This window comes from Lathamus discolor, chromosome 6, assembly GCF_037157495.1.
Source record: "Lathamus discolor isolate bLatDis1 chromosome 6, bLatDis1.hap1, whole genome shotgun sequence".
Lineage (NCBI taxonomy): Eukaryota > Metazoa > Chordata > Aves > Psittaciformes > Psittacidae > Lathamus > Lathamus discolor.
Window position 1 is genome coordinate 15,055,504 of NC_088889.1, and position 23,926 is coordinate 15,079,429.

At 42.9% G+C, this 23,926-nt stretch overlaps 1 protein-coding gene across 1 annotated transcript; it reads left to right on the top strand.

Moving 5' to 3' along the window:
* Window positions 1-363: 363 nt before the first annotated feature.
* On the top strand, window positions 364-19,168 carry STYX (serine/threonine/tyrosine interacting protein). The gene is made up of 11 exons (XM_065685035.1): window positions 364-577; window positions 10,853-10,885; window positions 11,731-11,784; window positions 12,909-13,006; window positions 14,092-14,152; window positions 15,450-15,486; window positions 16,018-16,057; window positions 16,150-16,200; window positions 16,807-16,879; window positions 17,836-17,929; window positions 18,639-19,168. Exons 1-11 carry the CDS (start codon window positions 521-523, stop codon window positions 18,710-18,712), a joined length of 672 nt encoding a protein of 223 aa, XP_065541107.1. The 5' UTR covers window positions 364-520; the 3' UTR covers window positions 18,713-19,168.
* Window positions 19,169-23,926: the final 4,758 nt, after the last annotated feature.

Genomic DNA, 23,926 nt, shown 5'->3' on the forward strand with positions numbered 1-23,926 from the left:
AAGATCGTCGTTGGAAGCGGGGAGCCTGAGGTGCTTCAGGCCTGCGCGTCCACCGGAGGAGCCGGGCCTCGATGGCCGCAGCCAAGCTGTGGTGAGGAGCGGGGTGCTGCTCACGGAGCCCCGGTTGGGGTTAACGAAGGAGCCGGTGGAGCCGCCGGGGGCCGGGCCCTCAGGAGGGAGCGAGGGCCCCGAGCCCCGCCCCTCGGGCCGTTGGCGGCACCGCCCCCGCGTGCGGCGGCCGTTGTGGGCGGAGCGGGCGGGGCGGGGCGGGGGCGCCGCTGGAGCGGAGCCCGGGGGCGGGCGGAAGGGAGGGAGGGGGAGCGGCGGCGGCGGCGGGGGGAAGAGGCGGCAGTAGCGGCGGCGGCGGCGGCAGCAGCGGCAGCATGGCGGCCGGGCGCGAGCGGCCGAGCGCGCCGCCGCCTCCTCCACCTCCTCCTGCCGTTGCTCCGCCGGAGCCTGTGGGCCCGCTGCCCAAATAGCCGCCCTGCCCGGTCCTGCCCCGCCCGGAGAGCGCCCGGCCATGGAGCTCGCCAAGCCGGCCTTCCCCGCGCTGCCGCAGGCCAAAGAGGACTCTGAGGTGAGCGGCGGGGAGGGGGGAGCTGCGAACGGCTGCCGCTCAGCCTTGCCTTGCGAGAGAGTCGCGGCCGCGCCGGCCTCGTGCGCGCCCGGCCCCGTGTGGCACGGCTGCTCCCGAGCCCCCGCGGGGCCCTGTCTCCCGCCGGTGGGGCCCCGCCGGGCCGTGCTCGCCGTCCCCCGGCCGCAGGGACCCCGCTGAGCTCTGAGCGCGGCCCCACGGAGGCGCCGGTCCGTCTTGTCCGCCGTGTCCCGGTGTCACACCGGCCCGCCCGCCGCTGTGCCACCCCCCGGGATCACCCACCACATCCCCTGGTCCTGCCTGCTGCCCTTTGCTCCCTCAGAGACCCTCTTCCCTCCTGCATGTCCCCTTTGGGGTGCATCCGGCCTTCCCCTCCCTTCCCCTGCCGCCTGCCTGCTCTCGGGGCTCTTGGCGAGCCCTGCCTGCTGAAGAGGGGGTGCCAGCCTTCACAGAACCCCCGGGCCATCTCGGCTGGCCGCTGCTCCCTTGGCCTTTGCCCTCTGATAGTGGCCCCTCGTGTGTTCTTCAGCGCGGCACGGCCTGGCTGTTAGCCGCCCTTTTGCTTCCCACTGCGTGTTCTCTCCCCCTTTGTATGGTCACCAGTCCTGTCCTCCATCTGCTGCTGGCTGCCTGCTTGCCTCTGTACGTGCAGAAAGGTAATGAGCTACTAGCAATGAGGACCTGCATGCCCCCTTCCAAACAGTTGGTGTGCATGAACTCTTGGGTACTCCAGAAACAGTTTGGCTCTCCGGTGAGTCTGTTGGGAAGGCATTTCAAGAGGCAAGACTTCTCTGCAAACTAAGACAGGTGGCAATATCTGCCAAGACTTAGTTGCACCCTGTGTTGTGTCAGAGGAGTCGGACCAGCGTGGTGTCTGATTTCTGAACTTGGCTTAGCTTCTCAGTTCTGACCCTGAATACTGGTGGTGTGTTTTCATGTGTCACAGACAGCCCCGAGTGTCCCGCTTTGATAGTGTAAGGTACTTCATGCAAAACGTTGCAGTGCTTATGTGGGAACTTGGTAGCATCTGAGCTCTCCAGGGGTCTATAGGTTGTGTGTTTCATAAACATCAGTGTTAATTCCTGTTTCAAGAAAGCTATTGTTAAATGCTATCATTGTGGTAAGTTACCTGAAATATGGAAAGTTACTGTGTCACTTCCAGTTTTGTTGTTAAGACTTAATATTTTCTCCAGAGTGTGTTTGGAAGGAGGTGTTTGTAAGTTGTCTTGGCTGTTTTCAGAAAGCTGTGATGGGTTTGTATCTGAACACAAATTATATAGCACTCTGTGAGGTTTAGGACTTGGGGTTTTCTTAATATCTTTTGTTTGTGGAGAAACCAATCCTATTATTGACAGTTATTCTGAAAATGGTCAGCTCAGCCTGGATGGCTTTTGGAACCTGTTATAACTAGAATGGCTGAAAAGGCATATGCTGTTAAAGCAGTTAAAAGCAGAAGTCACTGACAGTCTAACAACTCCTAGCTGGTGAAAACTGAAGTTATAATAGTGTTCAGAGTGGATTTTATTTTTAGCTTTTTTTCATGCTCTGTCTCTCAGTGGCATAATGTATAAAATGTGAGACCTTTGCAGGCTGCAAGACCAGAGCAGAGAATTTCAAGGACTATTTTTTAAGCAAAACCGTAAGATATTTTTCTCCCACCACCTTACATCTGTGTCTGACTTAATCAAAATACACTACAGTTGGAGTCTTTGGGGAAAGCAGGAAAGTTAAACCCAGTGGGGAATGTCAGAGTTTTCTTGTAGAGCTAACCTCTTAAGCAAAGTGTAAGAGACTTCAGCCTTCAGCCCAATCCTTAAGAAGATGCTTTGGAAAAGCAAACTGAGGAAAATAAAGTCATTCTGCCCACAGAATGTAGTTCTTTATGGGAAGCTGAAGATCATCTGTTGTGTGTTGCAGTGAGGTGGCTCTCTAATGAGGAGTACTCTCTAGCAGTATTTCAGGAAGTTGGTTATGTATGGTTTAATGGTGTCTTGGTAGATTTGAATTCAAGATATTGTGGGGAAGAAGGGGAGGGCAGACAACCTGGGGAGTCCCTGGTTTACTTACTGATACAGGCTGCTCAAGAGTAAGGGCAACTTTGTGGTCATTGTAAGGCAGTCTTAACTGCCACCCCGCACTCTCTCCTCCCTGCTGACACTAATAACCATGTGACAGCTTAAATGATAACAGTAATAATAATGCCAAATCAGTGAGCTGATCTGGTTGACTGCACAACTCCATGCTCCCTGGCTGACACAAGAAAAAGTGTGTGGGCAAGGCTATGTGACGGGTGACAGCAGCCTACAGCTGGCTTGACTTAGGCAGACTGCAGACATATACTCTAAATAAAAAGGTCAGTTTCCTGGCCTGTAGGTTGTTTGCAATGTCACTAATCCATGCATAGCATTATGAGTTGCTGGTGTTTTAAACTACTTGGCTATTGGTACTTTTTGGATGCTGGTGGTATTTCCCTGCTGGAGCGAGTTGTGCCACCTTTGCACTCCTAATCTGATACCACCTCAGTAGCTGCCCGAGCAGAAGTTGGTTCTTCTGAGAACTCTTAGTCACATGTGCCACTTTGAGCTACACATATACTATGAGGCATGGGGGGAGTTCATTCAGGTGGTGAAACTGTGTATTAAAGGCCAAGCACGGCTACTGGCAAGGGTTTGCCACGCTTCAGTGTGTCAGCGCTGGCTGGCCTGTGGTGCTTCCTCCAGCCCGCTGTTGTGCACTGAGTTGTCCAGTTCTGCAAGGTGAGCTAATGAGGTCTGGGATAAACCAGCTTCCGTCTTTCACTGGTGAGTCTATGGCAGTTAAAAGCCAAATGCCTTTTTACAGGTCCTTATTCCATCTGAGTGTTTTCTACTTCCAATTTTTGGATGTGAAAAATGTAACTCATCATTCTTGAAAAGCTGAAAAAAAAAATCTGCTATATGCCACGAATGTCTGTAAACTACATGTTTAATGATATTGAATATGTCAAAGTCTTACAAGTAATAGTGATCTAAGCTTAGATTTATGTCTTTTTCTAAAATTGGCATGCTTTCCAAGATAAGGTCTCAAAACTTTCTTAAATTTCAGAAGTGCTGTGTATTTTTTCTTTCCCCCAATATAAGCATGTATGGATAAAGACCTGTTAAAGGTGGTTGGGTTATTAAGAGTGCATGCTGGCATATTAGCGCTGAGACATCTTAGCACTTTGTGAGAGATGGTAAATAAGGACTGTAATAATTCAAAGAATTTACTGGAAATTATTTTCCCATTGGATTGTAAACTAAAGTGAAAAGTAGTGCTAGGGTGTATGTACTGAGAGCACAGCAATAATTACCAGTTCGTTTCTTTGTTAGAATGTGAGCATACTTGTTTGCAAGCAGGCTGAGTAAACTAGTATTTGTGATGTATTTAGAATGGTTTTTAAAACTCTCCATGGTTTTTGTAATGGAATTATCAGCTTATTGACTAAGCAATCATATTTGCCTTTTTATTATGTGTCAAAACTGAGCTCTCTTTAGTGCATGATGGAATTTACATTTCTTGACAGCTGTATTTAGTCTGAATGCTAATGTATTTTTGACTGCTTTTTAAAACTCTGTGGTAGTGCAGTCCGTCTAAAGGTGGAACAAATTTCTTAAGCTTTTTTACTCTTACACAATAAGAAATGCAAATAACCTCCTTAAACATAGAGATTCTCCTCCTCTGCAGACTCTTTAAAATAAGTAGGAAGCCTGTATTAGAATATTTATTTTACCTGCCCACATAATAGAGCAAAAGAAATTTTACAACAAATGTGACGTTACGTTGGGAAATGTAAATCAGGTGACAGATTTTGTACTCTGGGATACTATCAGCCTACTTTGCATAGATCAAAAGAAGTGCACTGTGACAGCTAAAGTTGAGCAGTCTTGTGAGCTGTGATGAACTTGTATCTGTGGGAAGCCCATTGAAGTACACAGGCATCCACGCAGACATGAAGGGGGCTCACAACTGGAGCAGTTTGTAGAACTGGGGACTTAAAGTATAGATTTTTTTTAATCTAAATGAGGTTTACGAAGAGACCTGCACATTCCTTGGCTGCCTCAGTGGAGCCCAGCTCACTAGGCTGTAGTTTAAAAAACAAAGGCATGAAAAAGAAGATACTTCCTCCATTATAAACAGTTCTCATAATCTGAATCCACTTTTTCCTTTACCAGTAAAACTTGTTCATTAGGGCCCACTCTACAGATTCTTTGTAAAAAGTGAATCCTCAAGACCTTTTATTGTAGTAGGTACAAATGGGGTGAAATGTTAATAGAAAAAAATCATATGGGTCTTGGCTTCTGTGCAAGTCTATTTGAAAAAGAAAAGAAATGCAAAAAGTGTGGCAGTCCTGCCAGTTGGCTGTGTGCTTCAAAGAAGCTGAAGAATTCCACCTTTGCTGCTTTATTGTACTTTAATAATCATAGAACCATAGTATAGTTTGGGTTGGAAGGGACCTTCAAAGCTCATCTAGCCCTTGCAGTGAGCAGGGAAATCTTCATCTAGATCAGATTGCCCAGAAAGACGTGCAGCCTGGCCTTGGAATTTCTCCAGGGATGCCACATCCGCCTCCCCTCTGAGAAATCTGTTTTAGTGTTTTACTACCCTTACTGTAAAAAAATTAATCTGTAAAATAAATTCAGTTCACACGTAATGATATAGGAGTTCATGCAAACATTATTGCACTATGCAAGAGTGTGTATGTAGTTAGTTAAATGAGTTCCATCAGAACAGATGATCACTATCATGTCTCAGTTCTAAAGTAACAACAAAGATTGATTCTCTTATTGTTATCAAACACAGTACCACTTAACAGTGCTGATGAGCCTGTGTGCTAGTTGGCATTTCACATGTTAGTAGTGGTATCTGTTTGGACTGACGTTACAGAATGGAACAAATAAGAAATGTTTGTTTCTTATCTGTATTATGTTTCTGCTTTCCATTTAGTTGCCTTAGTCTACCTTTTATTGTTTTCTGTGGCTTGTGTTTCTCTGCTAAAATAACCTTTATTTTCCTGTTGTATGCTTCTTCCTTCCTCTCTGTGCTGTCATTCCCACCTGCTATTGTTTTTCCTCTCCACCTTCCTGCTTTTGTATTCCTTTCTATTTACAAAATCAAAAATGTCTGTACAATGAGAACTTCCCATTATCTGAATACTCTGTACAAATAAACAGAAAGCACTGTTAAACGCTGCTTCCCAGCCTATGTTTACCATTCTTGAGACTGACTGGAACAGGATCTCTGACCAAGGGGGGACTTGCTGTTTACAGCAAAGCCTGTCTAATAGCTGGCTTTGCTAAAAGCAACTTTACCCATAATGCCAACCATCCAGCGTTGTCACCAGTTTTGTCCCAATGCTTAACTGACCTGTGGTGACCTGGAGCGGGGAGCTTACTTGGTTGACAACCAGCTTTGCTAAAAAAGCAGTTAGTTTGGGGGCATTATAATTTCCTGAGCATGGTATCATAGGATTAAACAGCTGTGAAAGGGTGGGAACGAAACCTTGCCCTTGTTTGTAGTTCATTTTGAGGCTCTAAAAGTAGCATGCTTTGCAGTGAGAGATGTGACAGTTTTCAGTAATATTCAGGTATTTTTCTTTAATGTGTTTTCAGTACTTCATTTTATGTTTTCTTGTTAGAAGATGGCAAATGAATGTGCTCTGTTACGTGGAATACTTCAGTATTTCATGATTTTGCTTGATAATTGTTCTGTTTTACAAAAAGCTTTACTTTTGTGCAGGTCTTTAATGATAAAGTCCCCTCCCTCCCTTTTGTTTGACTGTCAGCTGTGAGTATATTTTTATTTTCCAACATGCTATCTAAAGTACTGTCAGAACCAAGATGCAATTTCTTTTAATTGTGTAAATTAGCCTTAAAACTGCCTCAGTTACATATAAAGCTTTTGCATCAAGGTATTCATTAAGAGATTGGGACCCATCCACAATCCAAGCTGTAGCCTGCTTAAGGGGGGGTGATAGCAGTATTGGCAGTTAATATCAACATGCACTCTGTTCTGATTAGAACACTGTTTAGCTGAACTTTAATTTCCTATACAGAGTGGTTAAAGTTAGAGCTGAGAGATCAGTTGGACAGAGCAGCTGAAGGAATTGAAGCAGGTCAGTAGAATGTGTGGCTGTCATTGCCGTAACAGTTGTCTTCAGCTTGATTTTGCAACTTGTGGAAGAGTGTTGTATCAAGTTTGGAGAAAAGACACTGAGTGTTACAGCTTACGTGCATATTCCACTAGACAGGGAAACAAATTTAGGCAAGAGGATTCTGACAACCCTAGATTTTTGAGGCACACAAGGAAGGATCAGTCACGGGGAGGTGTTACTGTGATGAATTGTGATGGGAGGAGAAATCAGTACAGAGAGGTAAGTGATGCTGTTAATCAGCAGTAAGAGAGGTGTTTTGAGTGTTGGAAAAGGATCAGAAACCTGGTGTAGTTAGGAGGGTTTTCCTGGGAGTTGTGTGCAGCTTTTCAACAAGACTTGAAAGCGGGGAGAGTTACTGCAGATGGTGCCTGCTGCCCAGGGATGCTGAACAGATAAGTGACAGCAGCTAAAATCTAGAAAAAGTAGTGGATTCTCCTTCTTTAAACTACTGGTCTGATTTATTTTACTGGTGGGTTTTTTTCTGCATCTTTGAAAGCATCTTCCTTCATCTAGGACAGTCTGTGGTTTTCAGGCTACTAATTATAAGGCAGCAGGAGTTTAACCATAATGATGAAAGTGCAGTACTGCGGGTTGCCTTCCAACTAAAGCTGAGCTTCATCAGAGACCAACTGGGATATACTGACTAGAACATACCTTTTATATGTGGGAATTAGATGAGTCTTCAGACTTCAACTGTCAGTTAGGGACCAGTTAAGCAATTTCACATATATCCATTTCACTACACTGCTTCTGGTGAGGCATGTGCAGATTACACAAGGTACATTGCGATGCTGTGTTTAAAAAGCAGTCATGGCTTTTGTGCAGATCTTGAGCATAGACAAGTCTCAATGTCAGGGATGTGAAACTAATATAAAATTCATTTTATGAATTTTTGAGTCCTAGCCAAGGTCACTTGGGAGAAATCCACATGTACAGGCATTCGCACATGTCAGTGTAAGACATTAGGGGTATTTTGCCATTAAACTGTTCTTCTAAAGAAGAACAGGTATAGTTATGGCAAAATACCAACAAATAACCATAATTGCTGGCAAAGTAATTCTCTGTAGTTTAGATATTGGTTACCAAGAAGCAATTTGTAATGTATACAAGTCTTATCTTCAGTTTATTTCAGCTAGAGGCTGGCTGTAGATGGGGAAGGGAGGGCTTTGAAACATTCTTCACTCCATTTTCTCTTGCCAGTCGCTCCATTTTGGGACAGTAGTTGAAGTGCTTTACGTAGTCCCTGGCATTTTATTTGTGTGAATCCAAAACAGCAGATACGTGCTGTGAACACCCTCAGCAAAACAGCTGAGCTGTCTGTTAAACTTGTCCATCAGTGAATCACAGTCAAGCTTGGGAAGGTCTGTCAGAGGTGAGTGGCTCCTCTTTTCAGAGTTTTAAAGACTTTGGAATTGTGGGGGTTAATTTTTGCATTCTTTCTCTTTACTTTTGTGTCTTGTGAGAATTGAAGGTGGTGTTTTGGTGTTTTCTGGTAAGTTGTTGCTTGTTCTGAAGAGCCTACCAAGTACTTAGCAGCGAGGTCTGCTGTTACTTTATCCAGCTCTGGCATCATCAGTTGTTTTCTTAGCAAAAATCTTGTATTTGGCCTCTTAAAAAAAACCTTTCAGTTGTCAAATGTCTGATGGGTGGTTCAGACAGTGTGGAAAACATGATTGATGAATGAATTCCTTCAAATGAGACCTATGCTTGGGCTGAGCTTACATTCATAGATATATTTTTATATAATTTTGCATTGGAATAATCTTGCATTGTTGGTTTTAGACACCTTGAAGGGCTGTCAGGAAATCACCAGAGTCACTCTCAGTAGTTTGTGTACTTGCTTCAGATTAAATGTTTTCTTCCTACATTACCTTTCAGATACCTATTTTGCAAACTAAATCCCACTGAAAACTGTATCTCTTAAGCTTCTTGATGAACATCGAAGACTAATGTCTGCAGCCAATACTAACATTTTTTTCTTGTTCAGAACATCTGTGGCATCTGTTGTCTTTTGGGTGTTGATTTTCCTTTGGACTATATATTGCTAAGTTCTCACCTACCTACTTTGCACATTTTACAGCTGTTGCGACTAGCACAATTTCCTGCTTCTGATGCATTTGAAAGAAATATTTGTAATGCTAAGTCTCCTTACCCCAAAGTGGTGATGAATTTGTGTTGTCATTATGCTCCAGATTAAGACTTCTAAATTCTACAAATAGCATAATAAACCCACTGAAGTGTTTAATACTCCTGGAGCATAGCTGAAGCTTTTCAGAGTTTATTACTCTTACTGTTGCTTTTATACTTGAGAAGAACTGGGGTTTTCTTGCTTTTTGATGAGCAAATGATGCTTTTGCATATGCAACGAGACAGCTGGGTTATGCTACTAAACACTCTTAGATCAGCCCAAATATCTGTATCTGTGCCCAAAGGATACAGTTCTGTAAATGTCGTCCTTTTGTCACAGGTTTTTTAATTTCTACTATCAAGAGATTTTATTATTACAGCTGAAACATGCAGAAGTAATTTAGCTGCATCTCTGTATCTTTTTCAAAGGCCTTGTCAGTGCATTTATTTCTCTGCTTGTGCTACCATTTTAGGTTGTAGTCAGAGAATTGCTTTGAGTTGCTTAATGTTTGTTTGCTTTCTCAGAAATACTTTCCCAGACACAATTCAGGTGGTTTCCAGAATATCTTTACTGACACTAACCCCTCTCTAATTCCACCTCCAAGAGCTAGCAAAACCTCCCTGTGTTTGGGGGAAGCACTGGATTTTTCTTGAGTGTCTTAGTAAAAAGAGGGTTAACGTGTAATACCAGTACTACTGCAGGTGCTGGGGTGGACAGTGTTGCAGTTTAAGGTTTATTTTAGTGGAATCCTGAGCTTGTTTCAGAGGTGGAGTATTCAGAGTTTTAACTTTCTCATAGTTTGAGGAGAACATAGCAAGAGTGACATAGGGCAGTGTTTTTTCTTAGCTGCTGGTGTGTGTGGAGTGAACAACAGAGTTATGTAAATACATGTATACATTTGATTTGATATGTTTTACCTATTTCTTTTTATCTTTTTTCCCCCTCCAGCTGGTAACTGTGATCTCAGATACAACTCCTTCGTGTGTGAGGGTCAGAGAATGAGTAAGAGCCTGTTAATAGAGGACAGTGGGAGTTGGAAAGAAGGAAAGACAGGAATAGAGCCTGCCTAAACATTTTTCTGTTCAGCTTTGGCAGTTCTATGAAGTGGAGCAAAGGATAGAGATGTTGATCGTGGCATTTGCTTTGGGCAGTTCTGATAGATTGAGCTGGAGGATAGTAAATAGTTGATGTGTTTCCCAAGTGGTGAACCCTCACAGACTGAGAGAGGGTCTGAGGTTCTATGGAAGGGTGTGATGTGTTACCTATAAATTAACTGATGAGGAGCATCATGCCCTTGTGGCTGAACACGAGTGTATGCATTTACTGTGGAAGGATCCTTCCCAGTGTAACTGTCCGGGCTGGAGAAAAGTGGAGATTCACTTTAGTGGCTTGCTGTGCTCATGGAGAGTGTAAGTTTCTAGAATTGTTAATCCTGAATATTCAAAATGCAATTAGTTTGAATGTACTGGGTGGGGCAGTGTAGACTCTAAGGGAGTTACCTGCTATACGTGTTATCTTCTAACTGTTTTGTCAGTGGCGATAGAAATGTGCCAGGCAAAATGCAGCTGGTACAGAATGTTCTAAAGCTTTCTTCCTTTTTCCTTTTTTTTTTTTTTGTTGACCTCTCCACTCCAGAGGGAAGCCTCTGAGCAGAAAGCTGAGGTGTGGATGTACAACACTGGCTGTTCTGCACCGGCTGCTTCACTGATAATGTAGTGAGCTTGAGGTTTCTACATATTAGCTTTCAAAACAGTGTTCCTTGCCCATGAGTGTTCCTGGTATCTGTGTGGAGAATTAGCATTGAGCGTAAGCACCGTGCCTGGTGCGTAGCAGGTAGCTTGTACAGTCTGAGAAAATAAATTCCAAGTTATTTCTATAGCATGCCAGTACAGATCTCTGCCTGAATGTGTTTTTCCCCTTGTGTGTATATGTAGTTATGTTTTATTTTATTTTTAAGGATTGGACCTATCCCATGAGGAGAGAGATGCAGGTATGACACGCTTTCATTTACCATTTCAGTAACAAAACATGTTGTGTTCAGTGAGCAAAAGAAAGTGTCCTACAAGGGAGCAGGTACCAGAATGAGTCTTGAGGGGTAAAGTGCCAAGCAGCACCTTGCAAGAGATGAGGATTGCTAACTCAGAGTGCAGCTGGGCTTGGATCTCTGCTGTACAAAGACTTAAAAAAAACCGTAGTAATTTTGTCCTTCAGAATCCCCCAAATGCTACATTTTTAACTTTGTGAATGTTCTTAGGAGATGACTGCTAAAAATATATTGGCTTTGCTTTTTAACTTAAATTTGGTTGCAAGTAAGTGTTCTCAAGTAGGATGAGCAATTAAGATTTTCCTACCATAGTGTCAGCCAAATCATTGCACAGATAAGTTCTACAGATCTACATGTCTCTATTGGTGGGGCGATAAATGTTTAAAAATGTGTGTTTTCCTACTACTAGGACAAAGCTAGCAGATTTACCATGTGTGCATCTTTTACCATGAGAGCAATTTGGAATTAATTACAAGATGCGATTATATACAAATTTAAAGTTCCCTTCATTTGATCTGGGGCTGGGTAAGATGCAGTAATCAAACTGGAACTTTGTCCATATAAAGGACTTGATTCCTGTTCCAAACCAAGATCTACTGCAGGAAGATCACGTTTCGTTTATTTTGCGAAACTGATTTTTTTTCACCTTATCCTGTTACAAATGACACTTGATAACACATCTCACTAATATGTAAATCTCTTTTCCATGGCCATAGTCTGAATCGAGTGTGATGTATTATTTCAAATAATTTTGACTTGGTATTAAATGTCTGTGTTCTTCTGCCTCCTAGGAAATTTTACCTGGGTTATTTTTAGGCCCGTATTCTTCAGCTATGAAAAGCAAGGTATGATTTTCAGAACAGTATCTCGTAAGGAAACTTTGCTGTGGCGATTTGATTTGTTACTGTGGCAATATGTTTGTGTGTTCATCTATATGGTGTAAATTTGGCTGCAATCCTGAACTGGAACATGAAGGATGCCAAAGTAGAAGTAATACATGGTACGTTCATGGAATGGGCCTTTTAGCCTGCGGGATTATCTGACTGGGGCTGGTGTCAATGCCTCCGCTTTCCAGGGTGAAACTGAAATGCCCTCTCAGGCACATGCTGGGCAGTTGACACTTAGACTCTTTTCCTTTACAGTGTTGTGAGCTAAAGGGTTACTTCAGGAAGAAAAAAAACCTAAAAAAGAGTCCTGATGAAATTCTTTTCATGTGGCCCGAAGTTCGGGATGTGTTCATACACACTCACGTGTGCTCTCTCAGTTCAGCTAGTCAGCTCTACCTGCTCCTTACAAACCAGAAGTGCCAATTTGAAGTGACTTGCATACTAATTGCAGCTAGTGTTCATGAGTGACCTTTTTGTGCTATAATTGAGTCTTATAATCAAGCTTGAATATAACTTTTCTTAGGAAAAGGTGAATAGTTTGAGACATGCATGTTCCTGATCAGGCAATCTCTTTCGCAAAAGCATTGCAGCATAAATCATGTATGTGTGAGTGGGAACTTGCACATACACAGTAAAGTAAGGTGAATTGCATCTACAATAAAGTCAAGCACTGCTAAGACAAAGCTTGTATCTGCAAACTTACCTCATAGTTTAAATGATCTTACTTTCAGTGGTCTGATTCCAGCAAGAATCCAGTGTTGGATGTAAATTTCTACATCGTGTAGGGACTTGCCATTTCGGGCAAAGTGAAAGGTGGGCCAAGACAAGTTCATTGAATGCCTTCTTTACTGTCTGTTTTTTTTTTTGTCATTGTCACAAATGCCGTTTTTTTTTGCAGCTCCTAATAGTCGTGTCGTGTCTTTTCTAAATACATTTTTCACACTATGCTTTGAATATTAGACAACCAGCTCTGGCTTTCCTTGAACCCTGTTGTGTATTTAGGCATAGCTTTTCTTCTACTGCTCTGCAATAGCTGGATTCCATAATTTTAAAAATAAGTGTGTGGTTTTGTTTTTCCACAGCTACCTATACTTCAGAAACATGGAATAACCCATGTAATATGCATACGGCAAAACATCGAAGCAAACTTTATTAAACCAAACTTCCAACAGTTATTTAGGTGAGAAATGATCAAGATTTTGTGTGTTAGTATTCTCTCCAAATATTTTCACATTGTCAAAACCTTTTGAAAAATGTGCTAAGGCGTAGACATACTCTTAAATCCAGACCATAAAGTGTATTCATCCTGATAAACTCCAGACATAGGCAAGTCTGCAAATGAGAAGTATCCATTACCTTGCAGTAACTGAGAGACGTGAGACCCAGCTTGGAGTACCGTGTGCAGTTCTGGTGTCTCCAACATAAAAGGGATGTAGAGCTGTTGGAGTAAGTCCAGAGGAGGCCACAAGGATGATAGGGGGGCTGAAGCACCTCCTGCATGAAGTCAGGCTGAGGGGAAGTTTAGCTTAGATATAATAGAATCATAGAATAATTAGGGTTGGAAAGGACCTCAAGATCATCTAGTTCCAACCCCCCTGCCAAGCTCTTTACTGTGAGGGTGGTGAGGCACTGGAATGGGTTCACAAAGAAGTTGTGAATGCTCCATCCCTGGCGGTGTTCAAGGCCAGGTTGGACAGAGCCTTGGGTGACATGATCTAGTGTGAGGCATCCCTGCCTATGGCAGAGGGGTTTGGAACTAGATGATCTTAAGGTCCTTTCCAACCCAAAGCATTCTATGGTTCTTTAACTGTCTTGAGTTTTAAAGCTGTTAGTTGTGAGTACGGTTTCTCCTGCTAAGAAAACGTTTGAGGTAACTTAATCAGAATGGTACCTCTGGAAAAGTTGCCTAGAGCCCTGGAAAAGAGCCCTGAACCCATATTTACGAACTGATGGGGAGCATGTGAGTGTGTAGTACTCTGCTTTTAGACTTGTCTGTAGCATGGCACTTGTAAATTTCTTCTCCTCTGAGATGTGATTTTTGTCAGGGGATGTCAGAGCAGGTTCCTCACATCCTTTTTCATAAGGACAGCTCCAGAGGTTGCTTCCTTGTAGAAATTCTAGAGCTCGGACAAGAAAGTACAGCCAGGAGAGTAGTGTTAGCTTCCTTCTGCAGGTTTGAGTAAAGTGGGGTGGAATCAGCTGTACAGGGACTGGTAGCAGCAACTCAGTGGTACTGTGTACTCATAGCAACTGTTTTCATTGTAGGTATTTAGTCTTGGATATTGCAGATAATCCAGTTGAGAATATAATACGATTTTTCCCCATGGTAAGTATTTGTGTGTTCATGTGAATGGATTGGGAAAGGAGTTGCCCAGTAAGAGTTTTCTGAACTAAAAAATACTGGTTTCAAATTTGGGATACCCAGCCAGAGATTCCTGGAGGGGCTGAGAACTCTTACGTGACCTTAGTGTAATTAACTTCTTTTTACAAGTATACACTGAGGCAGAGTTCAAAGGGCTGTATCTTATTATGGTCTTGGGGAGGGGGAAAAGGGAGGAGTTAAAAAGACTGGTCTCAAAACAAAGAAGTCCATGAGGGGATGCTGGAGATATTGGCCTGTAGGAAACTTACTTTTTGAGCTCAAGTGTATTTATATCTCTTGCATCAAATTCAGCAGGATATCAGACCAAGTTCAACAGAAAATAGGAACTAGATAGTGTAATTAAGTTTTACAGCATCTTGAGGCATGTTTACTGTAGAGGAGTTAAAAAGTAACTTTACATTAAACAGGATCCATCACATACTAACATTTGGAAATGGAATAAACCCCTTACCTTTTATATCTTTAGGTTAGTTTGCAACAGAGCAAAAACATTTTGGTCCTTCCCCCTCCCAAACCAACCAACCAAAGCTCCTCTCTGCCATATGCAGGGAGGCCAGTGGTCGTGTTTTTGCAGAACAAGGCACCAAATCAGTTGATGGCTTATGGCTTTTCTAATGTGTAATGCCATTTAATCAAACATCTTTGCAAATCTTGCAGCTCTGTATTGGTATATTTTTAAGTCTAGTCTGAGCTTTCCCTACAATAAGTTATTTAGCTTTTGCTTTTCATAATCAGCTGTTTCAAGCTGGCAGTATTCCACAGACCTCATTACATCATGTCTCACAGATCGGTTAGACCTACTTCTGTAACTGAAAATACCATTGTAGAACTTCCCTACTGACACCTGTGTGTTCCTAGGGGTCCAGGCTGTATTGCTGCTGATGTGTGTGGGGGGGTTGTTTGTGGTTTTGTTATTTGGGTTGGGTTTTTTTCCCCCCAGCTGTTCAGCAAAGATGTTTGGAAGTTACTTTTTATGATAGTGACATGTGACATAATGATTGTAAAAAGCACAGTAATGGAACTTTATGCATTTTGTTTCACTGACAATTTTATGGATAGTTAAATGTACAAAAGAAATAATGTCCAGTTGAAGTAGTGTCCAAGTCTATGTAAACAGATCTGTATAAGAGTGCGTTATTGTCACTGTATATAAAGACAGATAAAATTCTGCCAAATGTAAGTGCAAGTAGCAGGAACATCTAAAATAATCTGAAACTTTGAGTCTTTTTCTTTTTTGTAGACTAAAGAATTTATTGATGGAAGTTTACAAAGTGGAGGTAAAATCATTAACTTTTTTCCTTTGTTTACTAATACGTTGTTAAAGCTTTAAAAATTAGTGATCTGTATTAGAGGCTCTTAAGTATTAGGTTTTCTTATATTTGTGGTTTTATTGTGCTTGACTTGAGCTATCAAAGTTCATAGCAAAGTGTTCTTTCCTTTGCCTCCTAGTGGAAAACCAACCTCTTTGAGTATCTGGGGTTTGGGTTGGTTCCCCCCTTTTAAACACAACTGTGTTCTGTGCATGAAGTTTTTTGTCCCCTCGCTAATGCGGGGCTAAAAATCTGCACTGTGGTCCTGGAATACAGATTCTGCTAGTCAGAATCCTCTGAGGCAGGGATCTGTGCTTCTCTATCCCAAGGTGGTAAATGGACAAAGTGTAGTTAGTAGTCCAGAGTGAAATAAGACGCTCTTATTTTTAGGACGTACCTTGCTTCTGTGTAGCTCTCCATAATGAGGAAAAAAACCCTACATTTCAAAGAATTTTGTTCAGTCTATACAAGTTGTTTGTTTGTTTTTTTCCTTCTTAGGAAAAGTTCTTGTCCATGGAAACGCAGGGATTTCTAGAAGGTAGGAAACCATCCATCCTGCTTACTCTTTTTTTTTTTTTCTTTAAACAATGGAAATATCTTTTACTAATGTTTTTCGTTGTTTCTTTTCAGTGCTGCCTTAGTTATTGCGTACATAATGGAAACATTTGGGGTGAAGTACAGGTAAGAGCAGAGCATGGTCACATAGTTAACCATTTGTCTGAAAAGGCTGGAGTGAGAGAGCACTTAATACTTATAAGAGGCCTAATATATCTGTAGGCATTAATGTTTTAAAAGTGGTGTAAGCGAATAGTAACTTTGGAGGGAACGTAAACAGTTGTGTATTAATGCATAACCCAGTCAGCTACTGAGATTGAATGAAGACTGTACATGGGGCAGATCATTCCCTTTCGCTTCATTGTAGATCTGTTTACATCCTTTCTTCAAGAAGCAGGTACCTGCTGTTAATGGAAACAGGATACCAGCCTAAGCAGGCTGATGCCTTGCTGTAAAACTATAGCCCCAAGAGGCTGTTCTAACTAGTGTGTTGAGAACAGGCCAGCAAGCTGACTACTGTAGGTAGGCCTGGGCAAATAATATTTTTACAACTAGTATTATTTTACACTTCTGCCTAAACAACTTCAATTGTATAAACTGGTTCTGAGGAACAGTTAGAGGCTGTATATTTCCTAAGAACTGGTAATTGGCAGGAAGACTCGTGAAACCACACAGACTTCTGTCAGTGTCCGGTTTCCACTAAAGTATTTTCTCTCTCCTTCTCTTTTTAAGGGATGCATTTACTTATGTTCAAGAAAGAAGATTCTGTATTAATCCGAATGCTGGATTTGTCCATCAACTTCAGGTGCCTTTTAGGGTTTGGTTTTTTTTTTGTCTGGTCTGAACTCAGAAACCATTTGATGAATCACTTTCCTGCAAAACAGATGTTTCTACTTAGGTTTAACATTTACTGTAAAAGTATGCTTCAAGTAAATGTCAGAAGCTAAAGTAGAGCTTGGGAGGAAGATGAGTGGGTACTCCACTTCATTACGCTTAATCTTAAGACAAAGCAAATCCAGGAAGGGAGGAGAAATAAAAATCCTGGTTTGTGCAGTGATTAAGAGGCTCTGAAACAGCTTAATTGATGGCTAAGGAAAGTGCTGGGTCGCATGGGAAAATGCTGTGGTATGCATCGGTGTCCGGACACTGGCATTCCTAGGTGATGAAATTCACAAATCTGAAACAGCAAACAGCGGTATCATAAAGTTGCTTTATTATAGTCAAGGAGTCTGTTGGGTGAATGCTGGGTAAGCATCAGGACAGTATGCTAAAACAGGTTTGCAGTGTCTGCTATTACTTCAAGATGATGAGTATCTCCTGAGGGGTTTTTCGGTTGGGGGTTTGCTTTTTGTAAAGTAACTCCTGGAAGGAGTTATTGTGTAGTACTGTAAGTGTGACAGGTCACTAGAATGCAGCATGAAGGCCCTGTGTGGTTTGTCCTTGTAACAGATCTCTGAAGCTACTGTATTCTAAGTCTGGTTTGTTTCCGCTGTCTACACTGGGAGCAACGATTTCTCTGAACATTCTCACAGAAGTTTTGGTTTTATTTTTTAGTGAAAGTTTACTTGGTTCTCTTTTGCTCTTTTTTTCCCGATGTTTTTGTTATTTACATCAAAGCTGCAAATAACTCTCCTGTAAAATCTCTGCCTTACTATAAGCTACTCTCTAGACCATCTTAGTGAACTCTCTGAATTAGTCCTTCTTGTCCTTACAAAGCGTTATGCTAAATTAATAGCAATGTGTATTATTAAACTTTTCCAGGAATATGAAGCCATCTATCTAGCAAAATTAACCATCCAGATGATGTCACCACTGCAGTTGGAGAGATCCCTCGCAGTTCCAGCTGGTACTACAGGTCAGAAGCTGCATGTTGTGTGTGATGCCACCTGTCTTACATGGTGTTGTGAAGTGACTCTTGTACTCCCTAAGTGAACCTCCAGCAGCAGCGAATCTCCAACTTTTGGGAAGGGGATGACTGCAGTTGGTGTGTAAGCGATGTTCAAACTTCAGTGTGCAGTATGCATATTCTGTTTTCTTATGTTTGAACTTCCTTCCCTGTGGTGTTTTCTGCACTTCCACGCCATGCTGAAGAAGGGCCCTGTCCTTCAAAAACCCTGAGTGTGCTGAAGGAATCAAGAGTGACAGGTTGAAAGCAGCCAATGTTCATGATGTGATCGCTGCTCTTAAAATTAAGGCAGCCGCTCTGAAAAGCGTTATGTTGTCTTTAAACAGATAATGGGGGATGAGGGCATGTAAAAGCTGTTTTCTCAGTCATATAGAGGTGTGCCAGTAGTAACCCTTGCTGAAAGTCAGTGGAAGTGGAGTCTGGGGGAGATGTAAAGGGAGTGCAAGAAATGACAGATTCTAGGAAACTTCCTTTCCGTGTGGAGAAGTGTGAGGGAAGCAGAGTGCTGTCAGCATCTGGCTGTCCAAAAGCAGAATGTCTTCAAAGGGCAGAGTCCCTGCCAGAAGACAGTAACAGCTGCCCTGTAGTCTTCCTCATAGCTGCGTATTGTGAGAGCTGATTTTTTCAGATGTCTCCTCCTTCCTCTTGCCTTTTGCAGGAAGTTTAAAGCGAATGCACGAAGAGGATGAAGAACTTGGAACCGTGCATGTGGCAGCAGCACAGAATGGATGATATTTGAGGACAAGCACTGTTTTCATTGTGAATTCCTGCCAAGAAAGGTGAAGAAAACTAGGAGAAAAAGAAAACAGAATTGTAAGCAAAACAATGAACACACACACACACACACACACATAGCTTCCTTTCAATTACATGTTGCTTCCAGATGTAAATCTGCCTCTGCAACACACTAAGCATCATTTTTGAGATGTTGGACTTCTTGAATGAATAGATGGCACTGATTGTTTTACTCCTTTTTTACACTTTACAGTTTTATTCTAAACCAAGATTTTTGGACTTGCAAAGAGGTATTATTGCAATAATGCACTTTTCATACTTGAAATTTCTTTATTTGTATGATATAAAGTTATTACTTTAAACAAAATGCAAGCTGGGGGGGATTTGTTTATAAAGTTATTTGTGTAATTTATAACAAGAGACTTTAGTAAAGAAAAAGTTTGCTACAACTTACCTTGTTCTCAGTCTATATTATGGTCATGCTTGTAGAAATGTGCTTTATGAACTTCACTGTGCGCTACTACTGGCCATGGAGCAACAGCAGTGATATAACGGTTATTTAACTCTTTACCTTGCTATAAACCTTATTATATCTGAATTATTTTGAGGCTGACACTTTGAGATCAATTTGAGACAAAATACCTCTAAAAACCTCACCTTGTTTTATGTAAGTTCAGCAGTACTGATTATTTAATGAAATAGTCGTGTGCTGAATTAATAGCAGCTACCGATTTTGCACACATCAAGACTTAATTCTTTCAGCTAGTGCTAAAAAGCTGCTTGTTAGATTAGTTACAGGATTATTTAAATTGAACAAAACAACATGATCCATCTCTCTAGTCGAACAGAACATCTTCAAACTGGTATTGAAGTAGTAGTTCCCTTTGTAAAACAGTAGTTGCATCATTGGAGGTAAAACTTCAGTTGGTGTCCGATAACTGAAGCCCAAAGCATTGGCCATAGTAGTATCAGGAGCCATAGGATTCACCGCGGCTCTTCTAAAGCTTTAGAGTGAAGTAAGGCCACACACTTAATCAGTGCTTTGAAGTTCTCAAATTGGGAATCTCCAAGGCCATGAAACTGTTCTCCCTTCTCAGCAGCATTGTGATAACCTCTGGTTTGCAAGGGCAGTCCCTGTTCTGCATCTCTGCTTGGTTTGCCAATCAGTCTGTTGCAGAAAAGATGTGAATGAATGATGGCTCCTTAAGAGCGCTGTGGTGACTGAGCAAATGATGGAGCTGTTAGAAGAACTTCTGTATTTAGGAAACCTGAACTTGTTATTAGACTGTATTTTAATGGGGCTCAGGAGAGCTGAATCAGTATAAAAAGCACCCTGGGATCCGAGCATCCAGCTCACTCCCTGTATGCTGATACAGCTGTTTGCCTCAGAACAAGCAACCTGTGGGGCGAGGAATCTGAGGGCAGGTCTCTTTGAATTCCAAGGCAGGAACAGCCATTTTGTACTGTGAGGCTCATTTTCACGCTGCCTTCTTCTGGAGGGTTGTCCAGCAGCTTGTTTACTTTGTAGGAGTTGTGCCTCGCTTTGTGTATTCAAGGCAAGTTGACCACGCCTGGTCTTTGCTCAGTCACAGGTCCCCTGCCTTGTCTTGCAGCTGAGGGACAGTCCCTCCAGAGCAAGTCTGAGCTCCTGGCCTGTATTAGGGCTGTGACATGTACTTAGCAAACTCTGGTTTGAAAGCTCCAGCCTGGGTTAACTCATGCTGCCAGAACGCACACTGGTGACACCCAAGGAGGAAATCCTCCTGGTTTAAGTCTGGGCATTGAGCTGAGCCAGGATACCTGGGTGAGGCTTTATAGCCCAATAACCTCATCTCCTTTGGGATGGGAAGGCCCTGGAGTGCTGCAGGTTGGGAGGGCTCACAGCAAAGCTGAACCTGAACCAGTCTTCAGCAGTGCTTTCCCTTTACTGCTGCTGTCCTCTGCCACTGATGCTTGTGATGGAGCAATGCAAATCCTCCAGAAAGAAATCTTGGAGAAATGAATGATGCTTTAGTTGGGAAATGTTCAGCTTTAAAAAGAAACCATGACTCTTACTTCCTTAGGAACTACAGCACGTCAGCGTTAAGCTGATGGATTTGTAGTTACGTGGTTTATGACATGCTGTTAACTGACTCTCTTTAAAAGAATGCTTCAGAGCTGTTGGGAAATAGGTTCTTGCATGTTTCACTGCTTACACTGTGTGGCCACTCCGCTGCTGCAGTGGGGTCTGGCGCTGTCTGTCTTTGCACAGCTGACCAAATGATGCCAGCTATGGGGATGGGAACCAGCTCTCTGCATAAAATGGCTGGTGTAGCTCCCTTGGGAAGGGTGGTGATGAAGCACAGATGGAAGAGGGCTGGTGATTCATCTGTCTCTCCCCTGCCAGAGAGGCTTGTTCATATGTAGTCTGGTTCTGTTACCTCACTGGGGTCCTGGTACTTCCCTGGGGAGACCGTTTCACAAACCAACAAGCTTCATGACTAAGGATTTTCCACCAATCCATCTTTCTTTTTTCAAGCCATTACTCCCTACTGCTGCCTTCTGCAGCCATTGTGACTGCTCCATGCAGATAACAGCCTCTCAGATCCTAAGGGATTCTGATTAGTTTTCCTTTTACCTATTATTAAGTCTTTTTCTTAAAACCTCTGGCTGCGGGTCTTATGTAGCTCTCTGCTAGTAGGTATTCCAGTCACACCAAAGGTGGTAGCTGGCAGTGGGGTGTCTGACTGTGGCCTGAGACTGTCAGTAGAGGTTGAAATTATTATCCCCAGATTCAGACACAAAGCTGCAGCACCCACAGCTCTATGGTAAGGGGCTGAAGTTCCCTTTTCCAGCTTTGGGGAAGCAGAGTCAAGGAGCTGGGGCTCTTCCTCAGGGCAGGAGCAGGGCTGTTACCTCCTCTTTGAGGGTTTGTCTGGGTGAAGTTACACCTCTGGAGGAGCTGGTAGTAGTTACATTATGGCTGATTTCTGACAAGAGCCTTTAACAAAGTTCCTTTATTCCTAGGGAGGTCTTGCTCTTTCCTCTTGAGCCAGTAGTACTGTAGGTAAATCAACAGGGCTCCTGCAGTTTAGGAGACACATAATGTGTTTTAATACTACCTGTTGCTGTTTAAAGCTGTTATTTGTGGCATTTTCCTGCTTCCTGTGAACCATGCTCATCTAAAGTACATACCAATGTGGTGGGTGGTCTGGACTTCCACTCTGGGTACTATCAACTCTACAGCATCTGCCTGCAGCTTGTGCTGTTCCTGTTTTACCAGGGCTGGCAGAGTCTTTAGTGCCTAAATGATGTTTCCAGAGCTTTAGTGCGACTCATACCCATACCCCTTTCTCCATGTAAACGACTGTCCAGGAGGCCAGCGGAATTCCTGACAGCTCCTCTCTCACCACCAAGTTGCCATAACTGCTATGCCATAGGGATGGGGATGGCACTGCTGCTGTGGAACAAAGAGCCCTTCAGCAGTTGCTGGGATGCTGAAGAGCTGGATCCTGCCCAGCAGCAGCATTGTTATGCAGCCACAAACCCAAGCTTTCAGCCCAATTAATTTGTTTTACGCTGATCTAAGCAGGGAGCACAATCACCTGCTTCTTGTACTAATCTTTTCATTAAGTCTTAATGAGGGTGTGGAGCTATGTCCATGGTATAGGTATCACTGAATTCAAATCATCCACTTTAAACTAGTGGAAATTGAGAATTAATTAGAACTGTGAAAGGCAAGAAAATCCACCTCAGTCATTTGGGCCAGCATAAAGCAGTAGTTGATTTAATACAATCAGTGCAGAGTCAGGGCCCAAGCCACTTCAATGTTCTACAGGGAGCATCCCTGCTGTCTGCTGGGTGGAGAATAACCCAAAGAAAATGGGGAGCTGCTGGTCTGCTGAGGGGAAGGTGGGTTAGAAACTCCTGCCTGGGATTTGTGCCTGCAGGCAAAGGCTTCACCCCCATAACAAGCAGAAAATTGTCCTTTGAACACTTGCAAAGCTGAAAACATGCATCAGACACTTGCTGAAAATAATGTGGAGTCTCTAAAAGTCATCTTTTCAGCACAGGGAAAGGGAAAACAAAGGTTATTTTCAGCTGGCGGTGCTGTTGTGGAAGCCAGTAGGTGCACACATCCTCTGGCCACCACGCAGCAATATGAAGGCCAGACATGTTTGGCAGTCTTCGTTTATTCAGCTTAAAGATTAAAAAAAAAATCCCAAAATAAAAATCAATAAATAAACCAGACATCACCAAGGAAACACTACAGTGAGTGGAGTACCATCAGGAACATTAAACAGAACCCCACCACAGCTTAAAGTACCTCTCCACACCACAAAGAATGACCATTTTGTCAAGCCTTGCTGTTCACAAATGCGACCAGCTGCTCTGTACGAACCTTCATGTGTTCATAATGCCCTATTCATTGATACAGGATTTGTCACTCTCTCCACACAAAACCCCACTGTTCAGACCAGGGCTTTGTACATTATTTGCTTGCCACTGCTGGCAAAAGTGCTAAAACTATTTATCCAATCTCTTAGCAAGAGGGATGCTCCAAAGCAGCACAAGTCCCTCAGGCTGGGGTGTGGGTTTCCCTGCTGGCTTGCTATGCTGTAAGCATAAGCAGTTACCAGCACAACCACAGCCCCCCAGCCCTGGGAAGCTCAAGCACAAAGCTGAACACACTCCTGCCCAGCCCAAATCACATTCCCATTGAGTACTAGGAACCCCACTGAAGATGGGGTGTTTTCTCTGCCGTACATTCCAGTTTCCCCGTTACCTTTGCCCCATTGCAAACCACGTCTTGTGGTTGGGTTTGTCAGAAAAGTAATTATCCTGAAAACAAAGTAAGTTATCGGCTAAAGTGCAGGACCCCTGCAGCAAGATGTACCCAACCATTTTTAAACTCGGCACATCAGGGTTAGCTTAGCCCATAGGGATTCTCCCCTACCCGCACAAACAGTAACAAATTCAGTTTTGGAAAATACTGCCTATAAAACTCGAGATGCATCAACACATCATCAGCACTTCAGTGAGGTTCCATGGCAAGAACAGCACTAAGGCCTGTTCCGTATCACTCATTCTGCCCGAGAGAAGCACTGTCCGTACCCAAGCAAGCTACATCATCCTTCTGTGAAGTACAGGCAGCAGAACAGTCCCCTGAGCTGTACTTCGCTATTGAGAAAAGAATCGCAAACTTTTAGAAAAATACAATGCAAGAAAAAA